This window comes from Propithecus coquereli, unplaced genomic scaffold (genome assembly GCF_000956105.1).
Source record: "Propithecus coquereli isolate 6110/MARCELLA unplaced genomic scaffold, Pcoq_1.0 Scaffold145, whole genome shotgun sequence".
Taxonomy (NCBI): domain Eukaryota; kingdom Metazoa; phylum Chordata; class Mammalia; order Primates; family Indriidae; genus Propithecus; species Propithecus coquereli.
The window spans coordinates 468,046-487,701 of record NW_012138858.1 but is presented as its reverse complement, the minus strand read 5'-3'; the positions used below and the strand labels follow the sequence as shown (position 1 = coordinate 487,701).

The window sequence follows — 19,656 nt, the reverse complement described above, 5'->3', positions numbered from 1 at the left end:
TTTAAGATTAATAATTTGTATACAGGTTGTCCTCACTGTTTCAAAAAGCCATTTTACATAATGTATTTGTTAAAAGTTAAGTCAGAGTACAAGAGAAAGCCCAGTGCTTGCTTGGCACTAAGGAAAAGATTCTGGTTAGGTTACCCAGGGATAATTTAATTCTTCCCATAGATCATAAAAATTTCATTGCTCATAAATTGAGGCTGGAGCTGCCTGAGCACAAGCGATGTGCAATAATCTTTTGGCTGTGGTTTTCATCTGTCTTGGCCACAGTTGGTTCAGCTGTAGGCCTGAGGCTGCCCGGACCCACATAGTCAGGGGAGCACGCAGAGCCTGCCCAGCCTTTGTGCCGCAGGGCACACCTGGCCTAGCAGAGACCACAGCGGCCGTTTCCTGGAAGTTCTCCCTGAGTCATGAGTCCTGTGTGCTGTGTGGGTTATGCCGAGGGCAGATGGGCTAATGTCCAGGAGTATGGAAGCTGTATTAGTAAAGCCATGACAGATACTCTGTTTATGTTTGTCTAAGAATTTCTTTTAAGAAAACCCCAGCTTTATTGAAACATATTTTACATATGGTAAAAATCACCATATGTAGGTGATTTCTAGTAACTTTACTAAGTGGTTCGACCATCCCCTTAAAGCAGTTTTAGGACGTTTTCTCCCCTGCTAAGGCCCCTTGTATGCTCTTACAGTTAATCCCAGCTCCCCCAGCTCCAGGCAATCACTGATCTACTTTTCTGTCTCTATTGTAATAATTTATTTTCTGATTAGAAAAGTAATAGTTTCCTAGTTTGGATAATTTGAATAACCCCAAAGAGAGAAACTGACTTTGAATGAAGCCAGAGCCCCCTCGGTTGACCTGGTGCCCAAGCCCCTCTTTCTAGCTACTGCCTCCCGCATCAGCACCGTGGCCCTCCCTCCATGCTGTTCCTTTGCCCAGGCTACCCCCACCCCCATCTCGCAAGACAGACGCCCTCTGTCTTTTGAAGGTGGGTCTCACACCCCATGTCCAACACGATTTCCCTCATGTCCAGGCAAAAAGTCATTTTCTCTTGCCTGTAAATTCCATGGTGTTTTCCTCATGGCTCTCAGAATTTTCACTTGGTAGTTTACTTAAATATGGGATATGTCTCCCCTGTTGAACCCAAGGGGAGAGGCTCTCCGAGGACCGAGGTCCTCTCTGCTCTGTCTTTGTCTCCTAACTCCTCTGAATCTCCAGCTTCCTTTCCTGCCGCTACCTGAGGGCTATGTGCACCTCCTTTGTAGCATTCATCACAGTTGTAATTGGCTGTTGAATGCTGTGTCCACCACTAGACTGTGGGTCCTGTCCCCAGTGTCCAGCACACAATGTCACACTCACTGCTGAAACTAATGAAGGATGAAAGTGAGCTGGCCAACTGTGCTTAGATATCCATAGATTGTTCACTCTTCTCTACTTGAATATTTCGCAGTAGGTACCAAAGCTTAGTTTACCCCTTCTTACCCTAATATCTGTTATCAGTACCTAAGCTCTTATTTGGATTAAATTTAAAACAGACTCAGAAACCAAATTGTGATGATGTTCTTCCCTGCTGCAGAGAATCTTGTTTTTCCCACTGACTCATGCCTACATTCATACTTACGCACCCCCTTCCCTGAAAAACCTACTAGGATTCTTCCTAGAAATAGGATTCTTAACTTGTGAGCACCTAACTCTTTTTCCCCCCAACTCACCTGTAACTGGATGGTTCTGGTGTCTTCGGCTCAGCCTGAGCAGCTCTGCTCCTCCCCTCTGTGCTATGTTTGCCGGCCTCTTTCTTGCATGTTCCTTGTCCCAGACGGCACAGCACTGGCCCCCAGCCAGGTAGTGCTCAGGACCGAATCAACCTGTGCTAGTGACTGTGAGCGTGGCTTTGTGTGATCATGTAGATGAACGGGCAGCATCTCAAAGGTCAGTAACTGGTACGGTTACCGTTCTTCCTAGGCCCTGATGGACTACTTAAAACCAAAGTCACACTGTTTCATCACCCTTCATCAATGAGGAGCCACTGGTATCTGTACAGTGTGAAATACACTACTGTGGGTGTGTCTTAAGAGCTTTTATTCTTGGTGTGTATGTATTAATTCTTCCTGTGAAAGGGCAGGCATTTCATTCGTCTTTGTAGCCAGCTGTTGCTGTCTGCAAAATAGCTACTCAGTAGATACACCTGAATGAATGAATTCACTTGTGCATTTGGTGCGTGATGTCTGGTTTAAAGGTGTTAATAGAACTAAGATTGTACCTAAGCCCCTGTAGATTCTGTCCCATATGTATTATATACTCAGAAAAGTATTTAAGGATATTGGTTCAGCCCACCAATGTTACTCATCTACTCTGGGCCTAGCCCTGTACAAAGAACAGTAGGGAACATAGAATGTAATTCAGGCAGATGTTGCCTTTTAGAACTTACGGTGTGAGATCGATAAGATGATTACATGAGAGGGGCTGCCAAGTGCCTTAAGAAATGTGGAAAAAGGGGATGTGAGGGCGATCTGGCCGTGACATCTGCCACGCCATTGATCGCCTGGGTTGATTAGGCTGATCTGGCTGGCTAGGCGGGTGTCCCCTTCCTCCCTCACCGCTCCCTGTGCGTCCCTCCCAAAGCTGCATTCTTGGTGGAAGAGGAGGACCTTCCCCAGTAGAGGAGGACCGTTCTTCGATCAAGGGTATACAAGTAGCTGCGCTCCCCTGCTAGAACCTCCAAACATGCTCTAAAGAAATATAGAAAGAGGAAAATACTGGAGGAGTTTGGGGAGGGAGGGGGCCCCTTTCTGCTGTGGAGATTGGGGAAGCTTAATGGAGAAGGTGGCCTTTTAGTAACTCCCACTGGAGGGGAAGGCTGTGAGCAGTAGGAACAAGAGATGATGTTTCAGTTGGATGGAAGAACAAGCATAGAGTCAGGGAAGCAGAGAACAGCAAAGTTGGCCGAATATGAAGATGAAGAGTGGCAAATGAGGATGGCTTGGGGGGGTCTAAATGCAGGACCAGGAAGTGTAGTCTTTATTAGAGACATGATCCCAGATAAGTCTGGCGGGACTGTGAAGGAGGGATTGGGGCAGGCAGATGGTGGCAGGGGAAACCGTTGCCTTAGTCCAGAGAAGGGGCACAAGGCCCAGGGAGGCAGTGGACACGAGAATGGCACGGAGGGACGCTGGTGGAAGGACAGGCCATCATAGAGTCAACTCTCGGCAGCTGGTTGAGTAGGCACAGCACGGCCAGGTCACGGAGTCCAAGATGACTCCGAGGCGTCGCAGGAGGGAGGGTTTTAGAGTAATGAAGAGCTGCAGGAAGCAGGGCCAGTGTGGCAGAGCCCGCTCAGCACTGGAGGAGGGAAGTGTGCACTGAGAGGCGGGACTGTGGCGACACCTGCGCTCCTCACTCCTATTTCGTCCTGCGTGGGTGACAGTGGGAACCCAGGTGTGCTCGTTCTTGTAAATTATTCATCAGCCACTGATCCTCCCTGTTTATAAGACCTTGCCTTAAACTGAGCTTTTCAGTATTTCAGAGTTGAACTCCTAAGACTGATCGTGGCACGTCCTAGCTGATTACACTGTACCTTGGAGGAATGCCAGGTACAGGAGAAGTGTTGAGTTGTTTAATCCTAGAGGGAAGTTACCCAAAACAGTCCTTTCTCAAGTGACAGTTGTGTATCAGTCATGTACTTGGCAGAACTGGTCGATGCGGGCATTATTACATATCTTACCAATATTTCTCACGGGAATTTCTGTCTCCATTTAAAAATTTAGTATGCTGAATAGCATATGGAAATCAGATCCCATATTGCCTTTAAAGTGGTGCCATATTTTATGTTCTTATTTAAGGTAATTATACTAAAAATAAACTTTTTCCTTGCTGAATTATAAGAATGAAGGTGCAAGGTCCCAGAGTCCTTCCTCTTGTCTGTCTGCTTCCATAGGCCTGTAATCTAGGCGCGGGCAGTGCAGGGTGGCATGGAAGCCACAGGGCCGCAGCCGTGAGAACTGGCAGTTGTGTTGATTTGAGGGTCTGAGCCCAGGGAGGTTTGAAAGTAGGTCTTGAGCTCCTTTTCCACCTGCAGAGGGAATCTTGTGTGCTTCAGTGGCTGAGTCTGTGAAGGCCCTTCCTGCCCAAAGCTTTGCACTGTGACTCACGCTGGACCTGCCAGTGCAGCCTTGCTGGCCCTGAGTGGGCCTGTTTGCCAGGAGGCGTCCACTCTGTCCGGCAGCCAAAGTCGCCAGTCTCTTACTTCAGGGAGAACAAGAGGCACTTGGGCTCTTGCCCTCCTCTTGCCGTTTATCTGCTTTCCCCAGCAACACCCCCGACGCACACACCGTCTCACACACACACTGTCTCACACACACACTGTCTCACACACGCGTGCCCTCGCCCAGGTACCCTCACCCTCTCACATGCACACCCTCACTCGTACACGCGCCCTCACATACGCATACCCTGGCCTTCTCACACACACACCGTCGTTCTTACACATACACACTCACTCACATACTCACACCCTCGTACTCAAGCACACAGTCACTCACCCATGACACACTCACACTCATTTCTTTCCTCATGGCGCTCAGCGTTGGCTCATACGGCTTCACAGCAGACAGACGACTCCCCCTGTGTCCCTGTGTCAGGAGCTTGCCACAGAGACTGGGTCTGGGAGCCCAGAGCACAGGCCGGCGTGCATGGGCGGGGCAGTGAGTGAGAGCTGGGAGTGGGTGTTTCCGTTTATTCTAAGCTCCTGAAAGTGGTTCTGTCATTGATTATTTTGAAATATTTTTCTTCATTGTAATGACTGTCTTCTCACAAACTTCATAGCTTAACAATATAAGATTATTATCGTGAAAAATACACAGACCTAGCCTTTTCGTTAGTTATATATTCATTTGTAAGATCAAATCATTACAAAGAATTTAAGGCCGAATAAGGCAATCATACCTGCACCAGCCAGGTTTTAAGTGGAGGTTAATTATTAATATTACCTGATGTTCTCTCTAACGTCCTTGCTGTCCTTCCTTAAGTTGAATAAGAATGTTCTCTTTGTTTTTGTTTTTTAGATTCAGAATATGAACAACATAATCTCCTTCCCTTTGGACAGTTTGCTGAAGGGGGACCTGAAAGGAGTGAAAGGGGTATGGCGCGGAACCGTGACATCGGGGCAGGTTTTACATCCTGTGGGGCCACCGTAACCTGGCCTGTTGGGGCAGCAGCCACGCTAGTGCATTCTTACCGGGACGGCGTGGCTTTTTGTTACCTCCGCTGCGTTGATTTGCTGCCTTGGGACCACCTTTCTGCAGAACAGCAGTGACCCCTGGCCTTTTTGGCCATCCTGTTGGCACCACAGACTTGATGAGGGAAGAAGAGTGGGAAGGGAGAGAAATCGCTGTTTTGGAAACTATAAACCGTTTTGGTCTCTCTTAGTTGAGTAGGGAAACCTGCGAGAGAAATTCTGTTTTTCTAGTTGGTGCGCTGTGGATTTACCACGAGGAAGGGATCCTAGCAAGGATGTAGTTTCCTGATGGGAAAAATCACATTCGTAAGGTGTAAGCCAACTTCATTTTTCTGTCCTCCAGAGAATGTTGGCTGTGTAGGACGTGCCTTGCCACTTATAAACAGTGAGGCTGTGAACTGTTTCAGGAGGATGCGAGTGAGTAGCAGTCAGGGCTGGAGGGTGTTTGGGCGTGAGATGCTTTGCTTTTGCGCATCTTGGCCCTGACAGATGTGTGCTGTGAAAGGGAGATGACTGTGGCTGCGTTCTTGGGAGACTTGAGTTCTTTGATTGGATCTGTACGTGATGCCTGGGTCTCATCTGGCACAACTGGAAGCCTAGTCTGGCCCATGTCGGGGACCTCTGCAGAGGCCACTCAGTGTCTCCTACACAGAGTGTGCCAAGAGAGAGCCATTAGGACACCGAGGGACATACCCTACTGTCCCTTTGGGGGCCCAGAGAACAGGCAGTTGAGTTATCCCAAGAAATGGGTGGCAGGGGCACCCTAGGCAGAGAACAGACACAGGCACATAACGGAAGCAGGAATCCACAAGGTATGTCAGGGGCCCGTTCAGGGAGGACCTTGTATGCTAGGCTGTGGCCCTCAGGCCTTACTGTAAGGCCATCGAAGAGCCAAGAAATAAAAAGTAAACAAAAGAAGAGGTTTCTCTCTTCCAAAAGAATCCTGTTGAAGGGAGCATAAATAGGGAGAACAATTTGAGAGAATTTCTAGTGGCTCAGTAATTTTTTGAGCCGGGCTTTATCAGAGAGTATGAAGTCCTGAGTTCCAGATCTCTCTGAGTGCTAGTTGGAGACCCCAGGACAATGTGGGGGACCTTTAATGTTCTTATTATTGGGCTCAAAGCATATGTTGAGATTCATGTATTAATAAAAGTCAGAGTCCCTTTCTTTTAGAGAGATATACTGAAATAATTGCAGATTAAATGTTACCTTTTAGGATTTGATTTCAGAATAAACCTAGGGCAAAGAGTAAGGTACAGGTGACACGGGGTGGGCAGGAGTGTTGTAAATGGGCAGTGGCACATTGTATGAGTCTCTGTGCTTTTGTGAGCATTTGGTTTACTCTAAATAAGTATTTTAAAAAGAAAGAGGAAAAAAAAAAGGAATTGCCCCCACCAGTCTACTTAAAAGTGTGTACTCTAGGTTCTTTATTTTTCATGGGCTTAAACACATCATTTATTGCAGAAATTTATGCTCCTTTCAGGACTAGTCTAGGGATAAGTTTATCTTGCACAGAAGTTAATAATTAGTCCTGCTTTAATTTATTACTCTTTTTACAGGATCTGAAAAAGCCTTTTGATAAAGCTTGGAAGGACTATGAAACAAAAATGTGAGTGTTCTCATTTTTAAAAATATGCATAGGTAACTTGAGATTTCAATTTTAAATTGTTTTTATTGCTTAAAAGGATTGTCTAAATAAACCTTAATCCAGGAAAGAATTTACCTAAAACCATGTTGCTGTGGATTGTTATGATAACAGATGCTTCCATACTTGGTGTCTACATTCAGTGATCCTTGCTTCTTTGAACAAGTTTTCCCTTGTCCCTTTTTCTATAATGTCATGAGGGTTATAGAATGTTATTTTCAGGAAAGTTCACTGAGGGGAATTAAGGCCAGTTTCTCTCAGGAAGTGTTTGTTTCCTTTTTTTAAAGTAATTTTTATTGTTTTATTTTTTGAGACAGGGTCTCACTCTGTTGCCCAGGCAGGGGTGTAGTGGCACAATCATAGCTCACTACAGCCTGGCACTCTTGGGCTCAAGCAATCCTCTTACCTCAGCTGGGACTATAAGTTCACACCACCATGCGAGGGTAATTTTTTTTTTATTTTTTGTAGAGACGGGGTCTTGCTATGTTGCCCAGGCTGGTGTTCAACTCCTGGCCTCAAGTGACCTCCCGCCTCGGCCTCCCAAAGTGCTGGGATTGCAGGCGTGAGCCACCACACCCAGCCTCATTTTTGTTTTTAAACACTTTCTCCATTGTATTACCGTTTATGACAGTGATGCTGTTTTTAGACTTCAACTTCCTGGTGTTTTGTGAAAACTACATGCTCTTAGCTTTGTGTCTTTATTTCTCTGAGATACTGATCCCCTCAGTTTTATAGGAAGAGAAGTTGTTCAGCAGCCATCTCCTTCAGCTTTATTTGCTTGTTTCATCCACCAGTAACGAATGTGAGAAATGGACTAATTGATTCTTAGATGCGCATCCCAATTTCCACTAAAGACAGGACTACCACTGGTTGACTTTAGGCAGTTGTTGTAACATTTCCAGTCAGTTTCTCATTCCTAGAGTGGAAAGAGTCAAGCTGGGCAGAACTGAGCTAGCAATTGTTGGGAATAATGGTTTCAATTTTTTTAAATACTGGAGAAATGGGAAAAAAAATTATAGTGCCTTGTATTTACCTTATAATCTCTGTGCCTTAAGCAATATGGAGTTTTCTGAATGGAAACAAACTTTATATGAAGCTATCTGACAAAGTGAGAAGTTAAGAAGAAAGCCATTTCAGTTGTAACTACCAGTATTTAAGTGAGTTTCTTGTTGGTTTTTTAAACCAGCCTTGGGTAACTTTTCAGTGGTGAAGAATTACAAAGCTCAAACCAGCGAACACCAAACCTCTGATACTTACTCAATCCTTGGAAATCTTAAATTTCATACCGGAAGTTGCTTGGACCCCAAGTTCTGGAATTTCGTTGGGAAGCACAGGTGGAGTGTCAGGCTCCAGTGCCTTGGAGATCTGTGCAGCCTGGAGAGGCTCCAGCCTCTTGTCCCTGGCCTGTTGGCATCTGTGTTCCAGTTGCCACTTCAGTGAAATAAATGGGAAGGATCAGCATATTCCTCCTTTACAGACAGGAAACCAAGACTCAGTGGTTTGCTGCTGGTCAAACAGTAGGAGAGTGATTGAGCCAGGCCAGGAAACGGGTTTCCTGATGTCCATTCGTCTGCACTCTCTGCCCGCTCCGTGCCACAGAGGTGGTGCTTCTGTGCCTGCCTGGACCAAGGGCAGAAAGGGGTTTCTGAAGAAGAGTGCCTGAGAGAGTCCTCTGGTTCTGAAAGGAAAGGGTTTGAAAGAAGGAGAATGTCAAATTCTGTAATGTCAAAACACACGTAGATAGGTTGGGGACAGAATTACTCATGAAATCCCAGACTTTAGGAGGAGGGAGCAGCAACCTTTAAAAATTGAAGTAATTCTAGGGTAAATAAGGGAAGTAATTTTTACCTGTCAGTGTGGGAGATTCATTTGTCCCAAGAGGCCTTGTGATATGTGACAACTAGATTTAGAGGTCCTTAAAATTCCTGGGCAGTTAGTCCCATACCTGATCATTAAAAGAAGTGACCAACATCTACACCATGTCCTGCCGCCTTTGCAGTGACATTGGGGAGCCTTGGAGCTGTGTAATTCTAGTCCCCGGGACCTCGTGGGCCCTCCAGTCACACTCCTTCCTGGATGCATGACCGTGTTCAACAACATCCCTTCCAGGTGGTCTTCTGTTTGCATTCTTACTCCTCCAGATTGTTACGCAGCTACTGTGTGCTCCAGGCTAAAGAAACAGAGAAATTATACTTCTTGCCTCTTATTAGATACTTCAGCCCCCGGCCCCCAGTGATGGGGAACTCTCTGGAACCCATGTCATCATTGGACAACTCTTCAAGAACATGCTGTGTCTTCTAGTGTCTACCTTGAGGCCCTACAGAAAGTGCCTCTTCCCCTGTCTTCATGGCAGTCCTTTGTGTTTTTTTGAGTACTTTCTGTTCATTTTGTTTAGTCTCCTTTTCTGCAGAATAAACATTCACGTTATTTCAAGCCCCTCTTAGCGTATGTGATTTTGTGGCTCCTTTTTACCCTGGTTGCCCCTGTCTGGCTCTGCTCCAGCAGGTTAGTTTATACCCTGAACTGCTCACATGACCTTTGAGTAATATCGCTCAGGCATGCGATAAACATGGGAAGGGGAATGAAGCTAAAAGCATGAAAAGGTGGCTTGTTTTCTTCTCCAGTGATGAGCACTCTCATAAGTCAGGGCAGAAGAACGAGAACGGGCGTGGCCTCAGTAGGTGAGGAGAGGGAGGAGGTGAAGACAGAGGGGAACGGGAGGTAGGGAAGTTCCCGTGGGGCCGCTCAGAGGGCAGACAAGCTCCCAGTGCTGTTGCCAAAGGAAACCTCCAAGGCGTGTACAGACTTTCCACCCGCTCTGACCCAGAGCTGGCTCAAAGTAGGTGCCTAGGACGTATTTGTTCAATAAGTAGGGGGAAGGCCAACTTTGCATTTTTGTGACGGCACTCATTTCCCTCCGGTCCTGAAATGTGTGCTGAGCACTGGTCTCAGCAGGCTGGGCATGGGGTGGCCTCGGCCGTCCAGTTTGGAGTGCCATGCCGAGAGGCATCTTGACTTACCCTTTCTTCTTTCACACGTAGAACAAAAATAGAAAAGGAGAAAAAGGAACATGCCAAGCTCCATGGGATGATTCGTACTGAAATAAGTGGGGCTGAAATTGCCGAAGAGATGGAAAAGGAGAGGCGGTTCTTCCAGCTGCAGATGTGCGAGGTAAGACACTGGGAAGTGGCAGTCCCCACCTGCCGAGGCTGGCGAGGTCCACCCCCACCCACGTGGGGACTCACCCTGGGAGCGAGCCACTGCTCGGAGACCATCTGTCTCTGACTCGTATCAGTGGCTTCAGAGAAAACACCAAATGTATTATCCGACTCCATTTGTCCCTGCGCTGACATTTTCTTTTACTAGGGGAGTCTTAGTCTCCTAATTCTCCTGGAATTGGGTTACTCTAACACCAACCTTTTATTAAAAGTAGAGAACAATTTAAAGAATGTTCTTTCTGTCCTCACACATACAGTCTCTCAAACTCACTTCCCCTACCTGGAACTTGGCTAACATACTTACTCCTTGCTGTTTTTTAAATGAGGTGTCCAGGTTCCCCTTGTACCAATGGGAGTCAGTGACCAGGTTAAGGTTGGGGGTGAGAATTCAGCTGGAAAATAGTCCAGCTTGAGAGGTGACAGTACACGTCGTCCTCTGTGTTAGTATGTGATGCATTCTGGGAAGCCACATCACCTGTCTGGAGCACTTCCTCCCAGACTTCTGCTGAGTGTGGGGTGCTCTTCCAGCCCAGAGGCCCAGGTGCCCTGGGGAGCTCCTCTCTGCTCCACCCCATCCTGCAGCCTCAGCCCTGGCCTGGGGCAGGGGAGGACAACAGCGAGATACTCTCAGAGCATTCTCTGAGATCAGACACCATCCGTGCTGAAGGCCTTTGCTCGAAGCCTTTCTGATTTCTGTGTCTTGCTTGTAGGTGCGTGTTTACAAGTGGTGTGCAGACAGCTCTCACCTCTGCCTGAGGGTTTGCTGCTCCTGGCTGTGCCAGTGATGCCCCTCATGCCAGATGGCGTTTGTTTCTCTCTCACAGCAGTGCCAGCTTAGGTTTTAAATGTACAAAGTGCACCAGTGGTATTTGTGACGGGCATTGAAACTGGTTTCAGCAGCTCTTGATTCCCTGTAAGCAGTCAAGAACAAAGCTAATCCAGAGTTTGTTTGTTAATTGCAGCAGGAGCTGAGCCTTTATAAATATATATCTTAGAAATATATTTAAGTGAGTTTTTATTTCCAGAGCAAAGTCTTAAGTGATCAGCAGAGGAGAATCAGTCCCAGGAACGAGGGGTGGCAATTGAAAGCTTTAAGGTTTGTTTTGCCTGATGTTAGTAGAGCCACTTGTCTTAGTCTGTTTTCTGTTGCTATAATTATATACTTGAGACTGAATAATTTATAAAGGAAAGAAATTTATTTCTTACAGTTCTGGAGGCTGGGAAGTCCAGGGTTGAGGGGCTGTATCTGGTGAGGTCCTTCTTGCTGTTAGGCAGGGCAGGGCCTCACAGGGCGAGGGGCACGTGAGAGATGGCAAAACTGGCTGTTATAACAGACCCGCTCTCGTGATAACTGATGCACCCACTCCCTCCATAGTCCATTAATCCGTTAATGTATTACTCTGTCCTCTCAACGCTGCCGCATTGGAGATCACGTTTCCAACACACGAATCATACCAAACCATACCGGCACTCCAGCTTTCCTTTGGCTACTATTTGCCGGGAATATCTTTTTCCACCCTTTTACAGTCAACCTATGTGTATCTTTGAATCTACAGTAGGTCTTTTGTAGATAATGTATGTAGTTGGATCATGTTTATCTAATGTAGTTTGATAATCTCTGCCTCTTGATGGGGTTGTTTAATCCATTCACGTTTAATGTTACTATTGATCTGGTTGGATTTACTTCTGCTGTTACTTTTTTTTTTGTATGTGTGTCTTACATCTTTTTTCTTCTTCCTTTACTGCTTTGTTTTTCAGTAAGTAAATGATTAGAAAGTTAACTAAACTGAAAGGGTTATTGTAAATAGGAGAATGGATTTTTATGCACATTTTTAAAATTAACACATCGCATGTAATACTATCTTCCTCACCCACTTCATATAGTGATGGAGAAATCAGTGAGACAGTATGAGGCAGGGGTTAGAAAACTGCTGTGTATTATACAAACACAAGGTATTGTTCCGTTTATTTAAGTGCTGTAGTAGTGTTTTACAGAGAATCGGGTGAAATTAAGTAGTAGTGTTTTACAAAGAGTGAATTCTGAAAGGGTGTGTGTATGTGTTCAGGTTCTGCCCTTTTTGTCTAGTAAGGTTGAAATCTATTTACCTGAACTCTGCAAGATTGCTTAAAATGTTTACTGAATTTTGAAATTCAAGCAACATGTTGAGAGCATATACTTGACACGATGGGGGACTCATTCCCCACGTGGCTCTGTCATTGCTTTCTCGATGTGCACCTTGCACTGATCACTTCTCTCCTATGTCTAGGTGAGTGGATCGTGTGGACTGGCTAAATCGTTTATTTTGTTGGAAATACACTGTGTAGTTGATGCCCGTAAGTCACAGACTGAGCTGTCTGTTGAGGCGGTCCTCAGGTGTTGGGCCCAGTCCATACCGAGCAGGAACCAGCACGAGGCAGGCACTGATGTTTTGCAGTTTGACGAGAGCCATGCTATATGCACATGTAAAAGCAGAGGTGGGCTTGCCTAACGGTGACCTTGAGTTTGCAGAGAAGACATCTGATGAAGATGTAGAAGTTGGCCAAATAGTCATGGGCTATAGAGGAGCTTTCTGTGAGAAAGAACATTTGAAAAACAGTTACTTGAGAACCCAGCTCTGAAGTGAATTTGCTTGTCTCTGTTAAAATCATTTTTAAATGGTTTGTTTCCTCGAACTGAAGTTCTCAAGCTTTAAGTGGTTGATGTTACTCAGGTGTTTTAATTTTTAGTTGCCCAGAATCTAATCTAGAAGAGTGGCTTTCAGGCTTTTATTTTAAAGCTGTGGAACCTTTTCTTCTAAATGAACTTTATAGAGAAATTCAGTATATCAAATAGGTGATACAGACCTTCTGTGAATGGAGAAGGTGTGAAAGATTCTCTCTTGCTATTTTGTAATTATTAAAATTTTATATACTTTTTAAGAAAATTAGTCAAGGAATTTAAAAATTGCCCCAAATTTTACTTACCAAAAGATAACCATTTTGACATTTAAATATCTTTCATATATCCCTGTGTATACATTCATAAAAATAATTTATATAAATAAATCATTCTCTGCCGAGGCTTTATGTATTATTTTCCCTCTCTAGTATGTCATGGACATCTCTCCATGTCAGAAATTCTGTTTTATTGGCTTACAGGCTGCACAGTATTTTTGGATGGATACATCATACTTGATGAATGAATTCCCCATTCATTACATTTGGGATGTTGCTATTTTTCACTTTTACAAACGAGGCTGCAGTGAATCTTCTGTTCATCTTTGTAAACGCTTATGATCATCTTCTTAGAATAAATTCCTGTGAGTAGAATTTCTAGGTCAAGAGGCACACACACTTTAAATTTTGATACATTGCCAAACATTTTATTCAATTAACAACAAATAAATACCAAAAAGAAGAATGGAGAGGAGGACCTACAGACAGTTATTATAGGCAAAAGGAAATTTCGTAGCTTATAGTTTCAGAGCAGCTTCCTACCTCCTTACTGGACTGCAGACAGACCCGAGAGAGCACCTGAACTTGCCCCCGCCCCACGCTCCCAGCCGAGAGCCTGTGCATGGGTGAGCAGCTTTTTGAGGGACATTTCATCTCAGAGATGAGATGTTCTCAGGGTACTTTATACCATCTCCTGACAGTGGAGGGGATAGGGAATTACAGAGTCCTTGTTCTATAAACCTGTAGGAAAGAACAAATGTATTTCCTGATGCTGGTTTTGTAGCTCCCTGGGGCTCCCTGATGTCTTAGTGGTCATTAATGAACTCTCCAAGTTAAAAATGGTTTTAATTCATTTCAGTTTATAGTCACTTTTTTTTTTTAAATGTAGGGGAAGTGTCTCAGGATTAAAGACATGATGCCAAGGGTCTCAGCTGCAAAAGATTAGCAATTAGAATTCTAGACCTTGCTAAGGAAAGGGACCTGGGACAGAAGTGGACGGGAAGGTTCAAGATGATTAGAAATCGCATTCGTTCTCACCATTCTCCTTCTTCCCTGCTACTAGAGTGAAAATTTCTCCTAGCAGGTTAAGATAGACTGTCTTATTACTAGGAGTTCTTGGCACTTACACATGTCATTGATTACCTGACCGTCAGATAATTCGTATAGCTCCTAACTATTAATGAAAGAAACATTGAGTTATGGCATCCAGAAGATATTAAGTGTCTACCAGGAGCTCTACCATTGTAAAAGATGTCAAAGAAGTAGAAGAGACTATCTCAGTCCTCGGAAGCTTCTATTGAGCTCATATTCTGCTTATTGCTGTGACATTTCCCTTTTTTGTTTTTTAACAGTATCTGCTGAAGGTCAATGAAATCAAGATTAAAAAGGGGGTGGATTTACTTCAAAATCTGATCAAATATTTTCATGCCCAGTGCAAGTAAGTTCTTTTTCTTTGTTTTGGATGATATTTTACATGTTTCTCTGTGTACGACCACTTCTGGTAGATCTATAGCGTGGAGAAAAGTAAACACTCATTTAAAGATCTATCGTGAAAGGAATGAAGTGCTGATGACTGCCACAACGTGGGTGGACCTTGACAAGATGTTGAGCAAAGGAAGCCAGACACAAGAAGCCACATGTTGTACGATTCCATTTATTTGGAAGGTCAGGAGTAGGCGGGTCCACAGAGACAGAAAGCAGATTAGTGGTTGCCACAGCTTGGGGGAAGGAGGAAATGGGAAATGACTGCTGGTGGTCTAGGGTTTCTATGTGGGATAATGAAAATGTTCTGGAATTAGTGCTGACGATTGCATGACTTTGTGAATATACTAAAAGCTACCAAACTGTACAATTTAAAAGGCTGAATATTATGGTTTTAGAAGATTAAAAATTAACAGTATGTATACAGTATAAAATTTAAACTCTGTGGTATTGTCAAGTATATTTATTTTTGCTCTTTTTGTAGAGGGGAAAACTAGTTGATCCGTCCCATGATTCCCGGATGTTTTTTGTTTGTTAAAAGGGAAATGATATATATTAATGCGGTGTGTTAAATTAAGAAAATACTTTCATATATCACTTATCCTACGGGGCCCATTACTGAAGAATGACAGAAGGTGTTAGACGAAGAGAAACTTCCATGCTCAGGGACTGCCTCGGGTACTCACTCAGCTTTGCCGCAAGCGTCAGCCCTTCACAGCCTGGCCCTCATCTGCTGTCCTGCTTCTGCTCCCAGGCCTCTGTCCCCGATAGAAACAGGCCCCTGGCTCCTCCAGTCACTTGTCAACAAACTTGTACTGAGCACGTGCTGTTCGTTAGGCCCTGTCCTAGGTGCTGGAGATAAAGTGATGTGCCGCGGAGGCTTAGTTCCTGCTCCAAGAATCGGGAGTTGGGCTTCAGCAAACACATTTATAATTGGACATATATTAAAGTGGTATAAAGTGTGGGAATCTAAGAAAGAGTATAATACAGGGGAATTTAGGGAAAGATTTAGTGTTGGGATTTTTTTCTATTTTGTTCCCTGTTGTCTCTAACAGCCAGAACACACAGCCAAGCCAGGGCCCACAGTAGGTACTGAGGTGCTACATGAGCTGCAGGCCTCTTCGAGGACGCGGTGTTCTGCAATCTGAAGGCCGAGGAAGAGCTGGCACTTAACATTCTGGGGGAAGTGGGGAAAGAACAGTCCAGGCAGAGTCAAAGTCCTAAACCAGGAAAGATGCCAGGGTGGCTTAAGCATAGTGAGTGAAGGGAGAGTAGCATGAAATGAAACTGGATAGAAAAGAGATAGGTATGGCCTTAGATGTCTTGTTAAAGGTTTCAGATTTTATCCCAAATGTCTTGGGAAGCTCTTAAAAAGGGTTAAGCAGAAGACTCATTTGTTTAGAGCTCCTACCATGCGCCAGACACCTTAAGGTTCTGGTGATCCAAGAAAGAGGAAAACAAAGTTCTTACCCTCACGGACCTTAGTTTCTAAGGTCTTGTCTCTGGGAGACAAGTAGGTTTTAAAAAGGCAAAACAGTGTGGTGAGAGAGTGGCGGTGTTTGGACGCAGCTTCTGGAAGGCTTCTCTGCTATAACAAGGTTACGTGTTGTGGAGAAGGAACCATCTGGGACAAGAGTGGATGTGGGCAGCTAGGTATGGTGGCGCACACCTACAGTCCCAACTACTGGGGAGGCTCGGGTGGGAGGATCGCTTGAGGCCAGGAGTTTGAGACCAGGTTGGGCAACATAGTGAGGCCTCATCCTCTTAAAAAAAAATTAACTGAGTATGGTGGCATGTGCCTGTAGTCCCAGCTACTCAGGAGGCTGAGGCAGGAGGATTGCTTGAGCCCAGGAGTTTAAGGCTGCAGTGAGCTGTGATCACCCATTGCACTCCAGCCTGGGCGACAGAATGAGACCATGTCTCTTTAGAAAAGAGGATGTGAACAGTCACTTAGGTACCCAACACCTATCCCAGTGCAGTGCGGAGATGACGATGGCTTGGCTGGACTGGTAACAGTGGGAGTGGAAGGTGTGGACTGATTTAACAAATCTTTTGGACATCAAATTGACACATCTGTCTCCCCGTTTACCTCTCCCCGAGCAGGCCCAGGCCAATATACCTTGTACACATTGTTCCTTTTCCTAGAATGTCATCCTGTTTCCTCTGTGCTCTCCCCTCTTCTGCTCTTCCTAGCACCTAGCTCATATATCATTTCCACTCTGCGGTCATTCTTGTCTTCCCCAATGGAATTACTTCTCTGCCTCCTGTGTTGCCACCACACTCTGCATGTCTCCACGGTGGCATCTTCCGTGTCGTGTCTCTGTCTCCCACTGACCTACTTAAGGAAGGCACCATGTCATTTATTTATTTATTTTTCTGTCTAGTGCATGGCGTGTTAACCTGGGACATATTTACAGCAGTGAATTGCACTGTTGAATTGAACCAAGCTCTGCTTTGGCATTCTTAGCACAGCTTCGATGACATTGCATGAGCAGTTGAGGTCAGACTGCAAAGAAAGATATGCTGAGTGGTTCATCCTAGAGCTCCAAGCTTGGAGAAATGGTCTCAGAGGGTGGAAAAGACCTTGAATTTGTAGAATTGTCAAGATGAATTCTTTTACAAAGACTCAAAATTCTAACTTTGTGATTAACATGTAAATTACTTCTTCAGTTCTTATCCATATGTGAGGCAATTTAGGAAGTGGGTTGCTTCCTTGCTGATATTTTATTTTTAAGAAGAAGCTATTCTGGGATTTCCTTTTTTTTTTTTCTTTTTCTTTATTTAGCCCAAACTGATCAGTTGGGTAGCAACAGACCACTTGTGGAAAAGTGAACTACTTGGCCTTTTATGGACATGAGCTGGGTAACCTTTAAAAATATGAATCTTCCATTACATCCTTTTTGGATGAGAGTGTGCGTGTACACTGTGTGCTCTTCAAATCAGTTGAGCAGCTTTGACTTTTAATTCATATTTTGGGGATAAAACATGGCTTCTGAGTGACTCAGCTGCTGGACGAGAGGAGCTGGTAGCCATGTGTGCATTTTTACACGTGGGAGTGCTTCGTGTTCCCTCATCGAACACGCCCAGTCTCCACTTCTCACCCCAAAGCACAGTGTGTTGCCCCAGGGGTGCAGTGCCCTGGCGAGCAGAGGCTGCCTGCTCAGCCAGCGCTGCTTCTGCACACTGCTGTTCTCCGCAGGCTGGGGGCCACGGGATATAAGCCAGATCCTAGGAGCTGTATTTGGGTGCTTATCCTTAGAACTACTTAGATATGCATTATTTGGCTTTTGACTCATTTTTGTTTTTTACTTTAAGCATTCTTAAAGAATACTTTGTGTACTTTGTCTTATTTCATTTAAGGAAAGAATTGATATCTCTCCCTCGTTCCTGGATTATTCTGAAAATTGTCTTATTAGCCTTTGCTGTTGAAGGTTGAGGATCCTATTCTCTAGTGGAGTCTAGAAATAGGGCAGTCGTTAAAACAGTAATAATAACACAAACAAAGAAGGCCTTGTTCTAAAAGGTGATAATGAGTGTTGAGTTCACAAGTTCTCAGATACCTGCTGAGAACCACTGTCACCAGCTGTTGCTCGGTGAGCTGGGGGGTACACACTTGATGAGACTGGGCCCTGGGGCCCTTTAGAAGTTTGCTCTCAGGACAGGAAAGGGCAGACCGGTCAGCAGACACCAGGAGGGGACTCCGCATGGTTTGGTGGGGCCCAGGGGTGGGAGAGGCCACCCTGCGTGGTGGGACCTTGAAGAGGTGGGACCTATGCATCTAAGTGGGCATATTTTAAAGGCTTGGGAATTTGGTGAGGCAGGCTAGAAAATGTTTAATAGAAAATAAAATTTAATTTGATAATGTCGATGGTAAAATTCTTTGACTGAAGCTTGGAAAAGTGGTAATGGGCTCCACTTAAGAAAAGTTGCCAGAGACTGAAGAATGTCTTGGTGACTGCAGTCAGCAAAGCAGTGGCACTGCTCCTTGACGCACCCGCCCCCAACCCACACCAGGGCTTACTGCACTTTGAAGCTATGCCTGGGTGCCCAGACACACCTCAGCAAGGAGGGTACAGAAAGATAGGGGATTTGAAAATCAGAGGGAGAGATTTTTCAGGTGGATAGATGATTAAGATAAGCTAGGCTATTGCAAAGGTGAAATCTAAATCTAAATTCATATTGTTATTCTAAGTGCACCACCCATTGTCTTGCTGGAAACTATGTGACAAGAAGCATGTCCCTGAGCACCTGACGCCACTACAAGGTGCTCTCACCGTAGGGAGAGTTGCCAGGTTGCAACGGTTCTGGGAGCTGAACACCTGTTCCCTCTCCCCAGGGGTATTTTTGTGTTTATCTCCTGTAATATTTTTTCTACTCCTTATCTTAGTACTACCTTTCTCATGTTCTCTCTCTCTTCCTTACCTATTTCACAAGAATTCGAACTTACTAAGGAAATAGTTACATAAAGAAAAAAATGGAAATAAAAATATAAGAACCAGATGAGTTCATGACAAAAGGGAGAAGCTCAGTTTCTCATTCCTGCACTCTGCGATTGTTCGCACAAATTTCAGTTGAAAAGAAGCATCTGGTACACGCTGGCCACTGTACTGGGAGTGGATGGCACAGAGATGTGTAAGTCCTGGTGTTTCTGCCCTAACCATGGTGGTAGACTGGCTAGAGCATGATAACACTCTGACTTAATTGCTACGCCAGCTACATGTCCTACAGGGTGCCCCAAAAGCCACCCTACATGGGGAACATGGGAAATTGTAGCTAACTGTACCTTTATTCACAAAATATTCATTATAAAATTTTTCCTTTGTATGGAGACTTTTGAGATGCACTCTATATTCAGGGGGAAAAAAACAGGTAAAATACAGGAACAAGAATATAAAATAAAGAATTATGTCTGTATCTAAAGATAAGGTAAGAACATTCTAACAGCCCAGGCTCTGTGGCACCTAATAACTAGCTGGTAGTGGTACGTAAGCCACATCCTGCGTGTGAGTTTTCCCTCTCCGTCCTCAGTATTACTGTATTCCGTGCCCTGCTGGGCTGTTTGCACAGCCCCTTTGCTTTGTGACACACTTGGTATGGGGAAGTCCCACAGGGCCATTGCTGTTTTTTGTTTGTTTGTGAGACAG

The 19,656-nt window shown here is 44.8% G+C and overlaps 1 protein-coding gene across 2 annotated transcripts in view; it reads left to right on the top strand.

Annotated features, from left to right (window-relative positions):
• ASAP2 (ArfGAP with SH3 domain, ankyrin repeat and PH domain 2) overlaps positions 1-19,656 on the top strand; it is a 193,468-nt gene that overhangs the window by 106,196 nt on the left and 67,616 nt on the right. For both annotated transcript variants that reach the window (XM_012639955.1, XM_012639956.1), the window contains exons 4-7: positions 5,061-5,135; positions 6,793-6,842; positions 9,920-10,049; positions 14,383-14,468. In XM_012639955.1, coding sequence (XP_012495409.1) covers positions 5,061-5,135; positions 6,793-6,842; positions 9,920-10,049; positions 14,383-14,468 — 341 coding nt within the window. The remainder of the gene's footprint in view (positions 1-5,060; positions 5,136-6,792; positions 6,843-9,919; positions 10,050-14,382; positions 14,469-19,656) is intronic.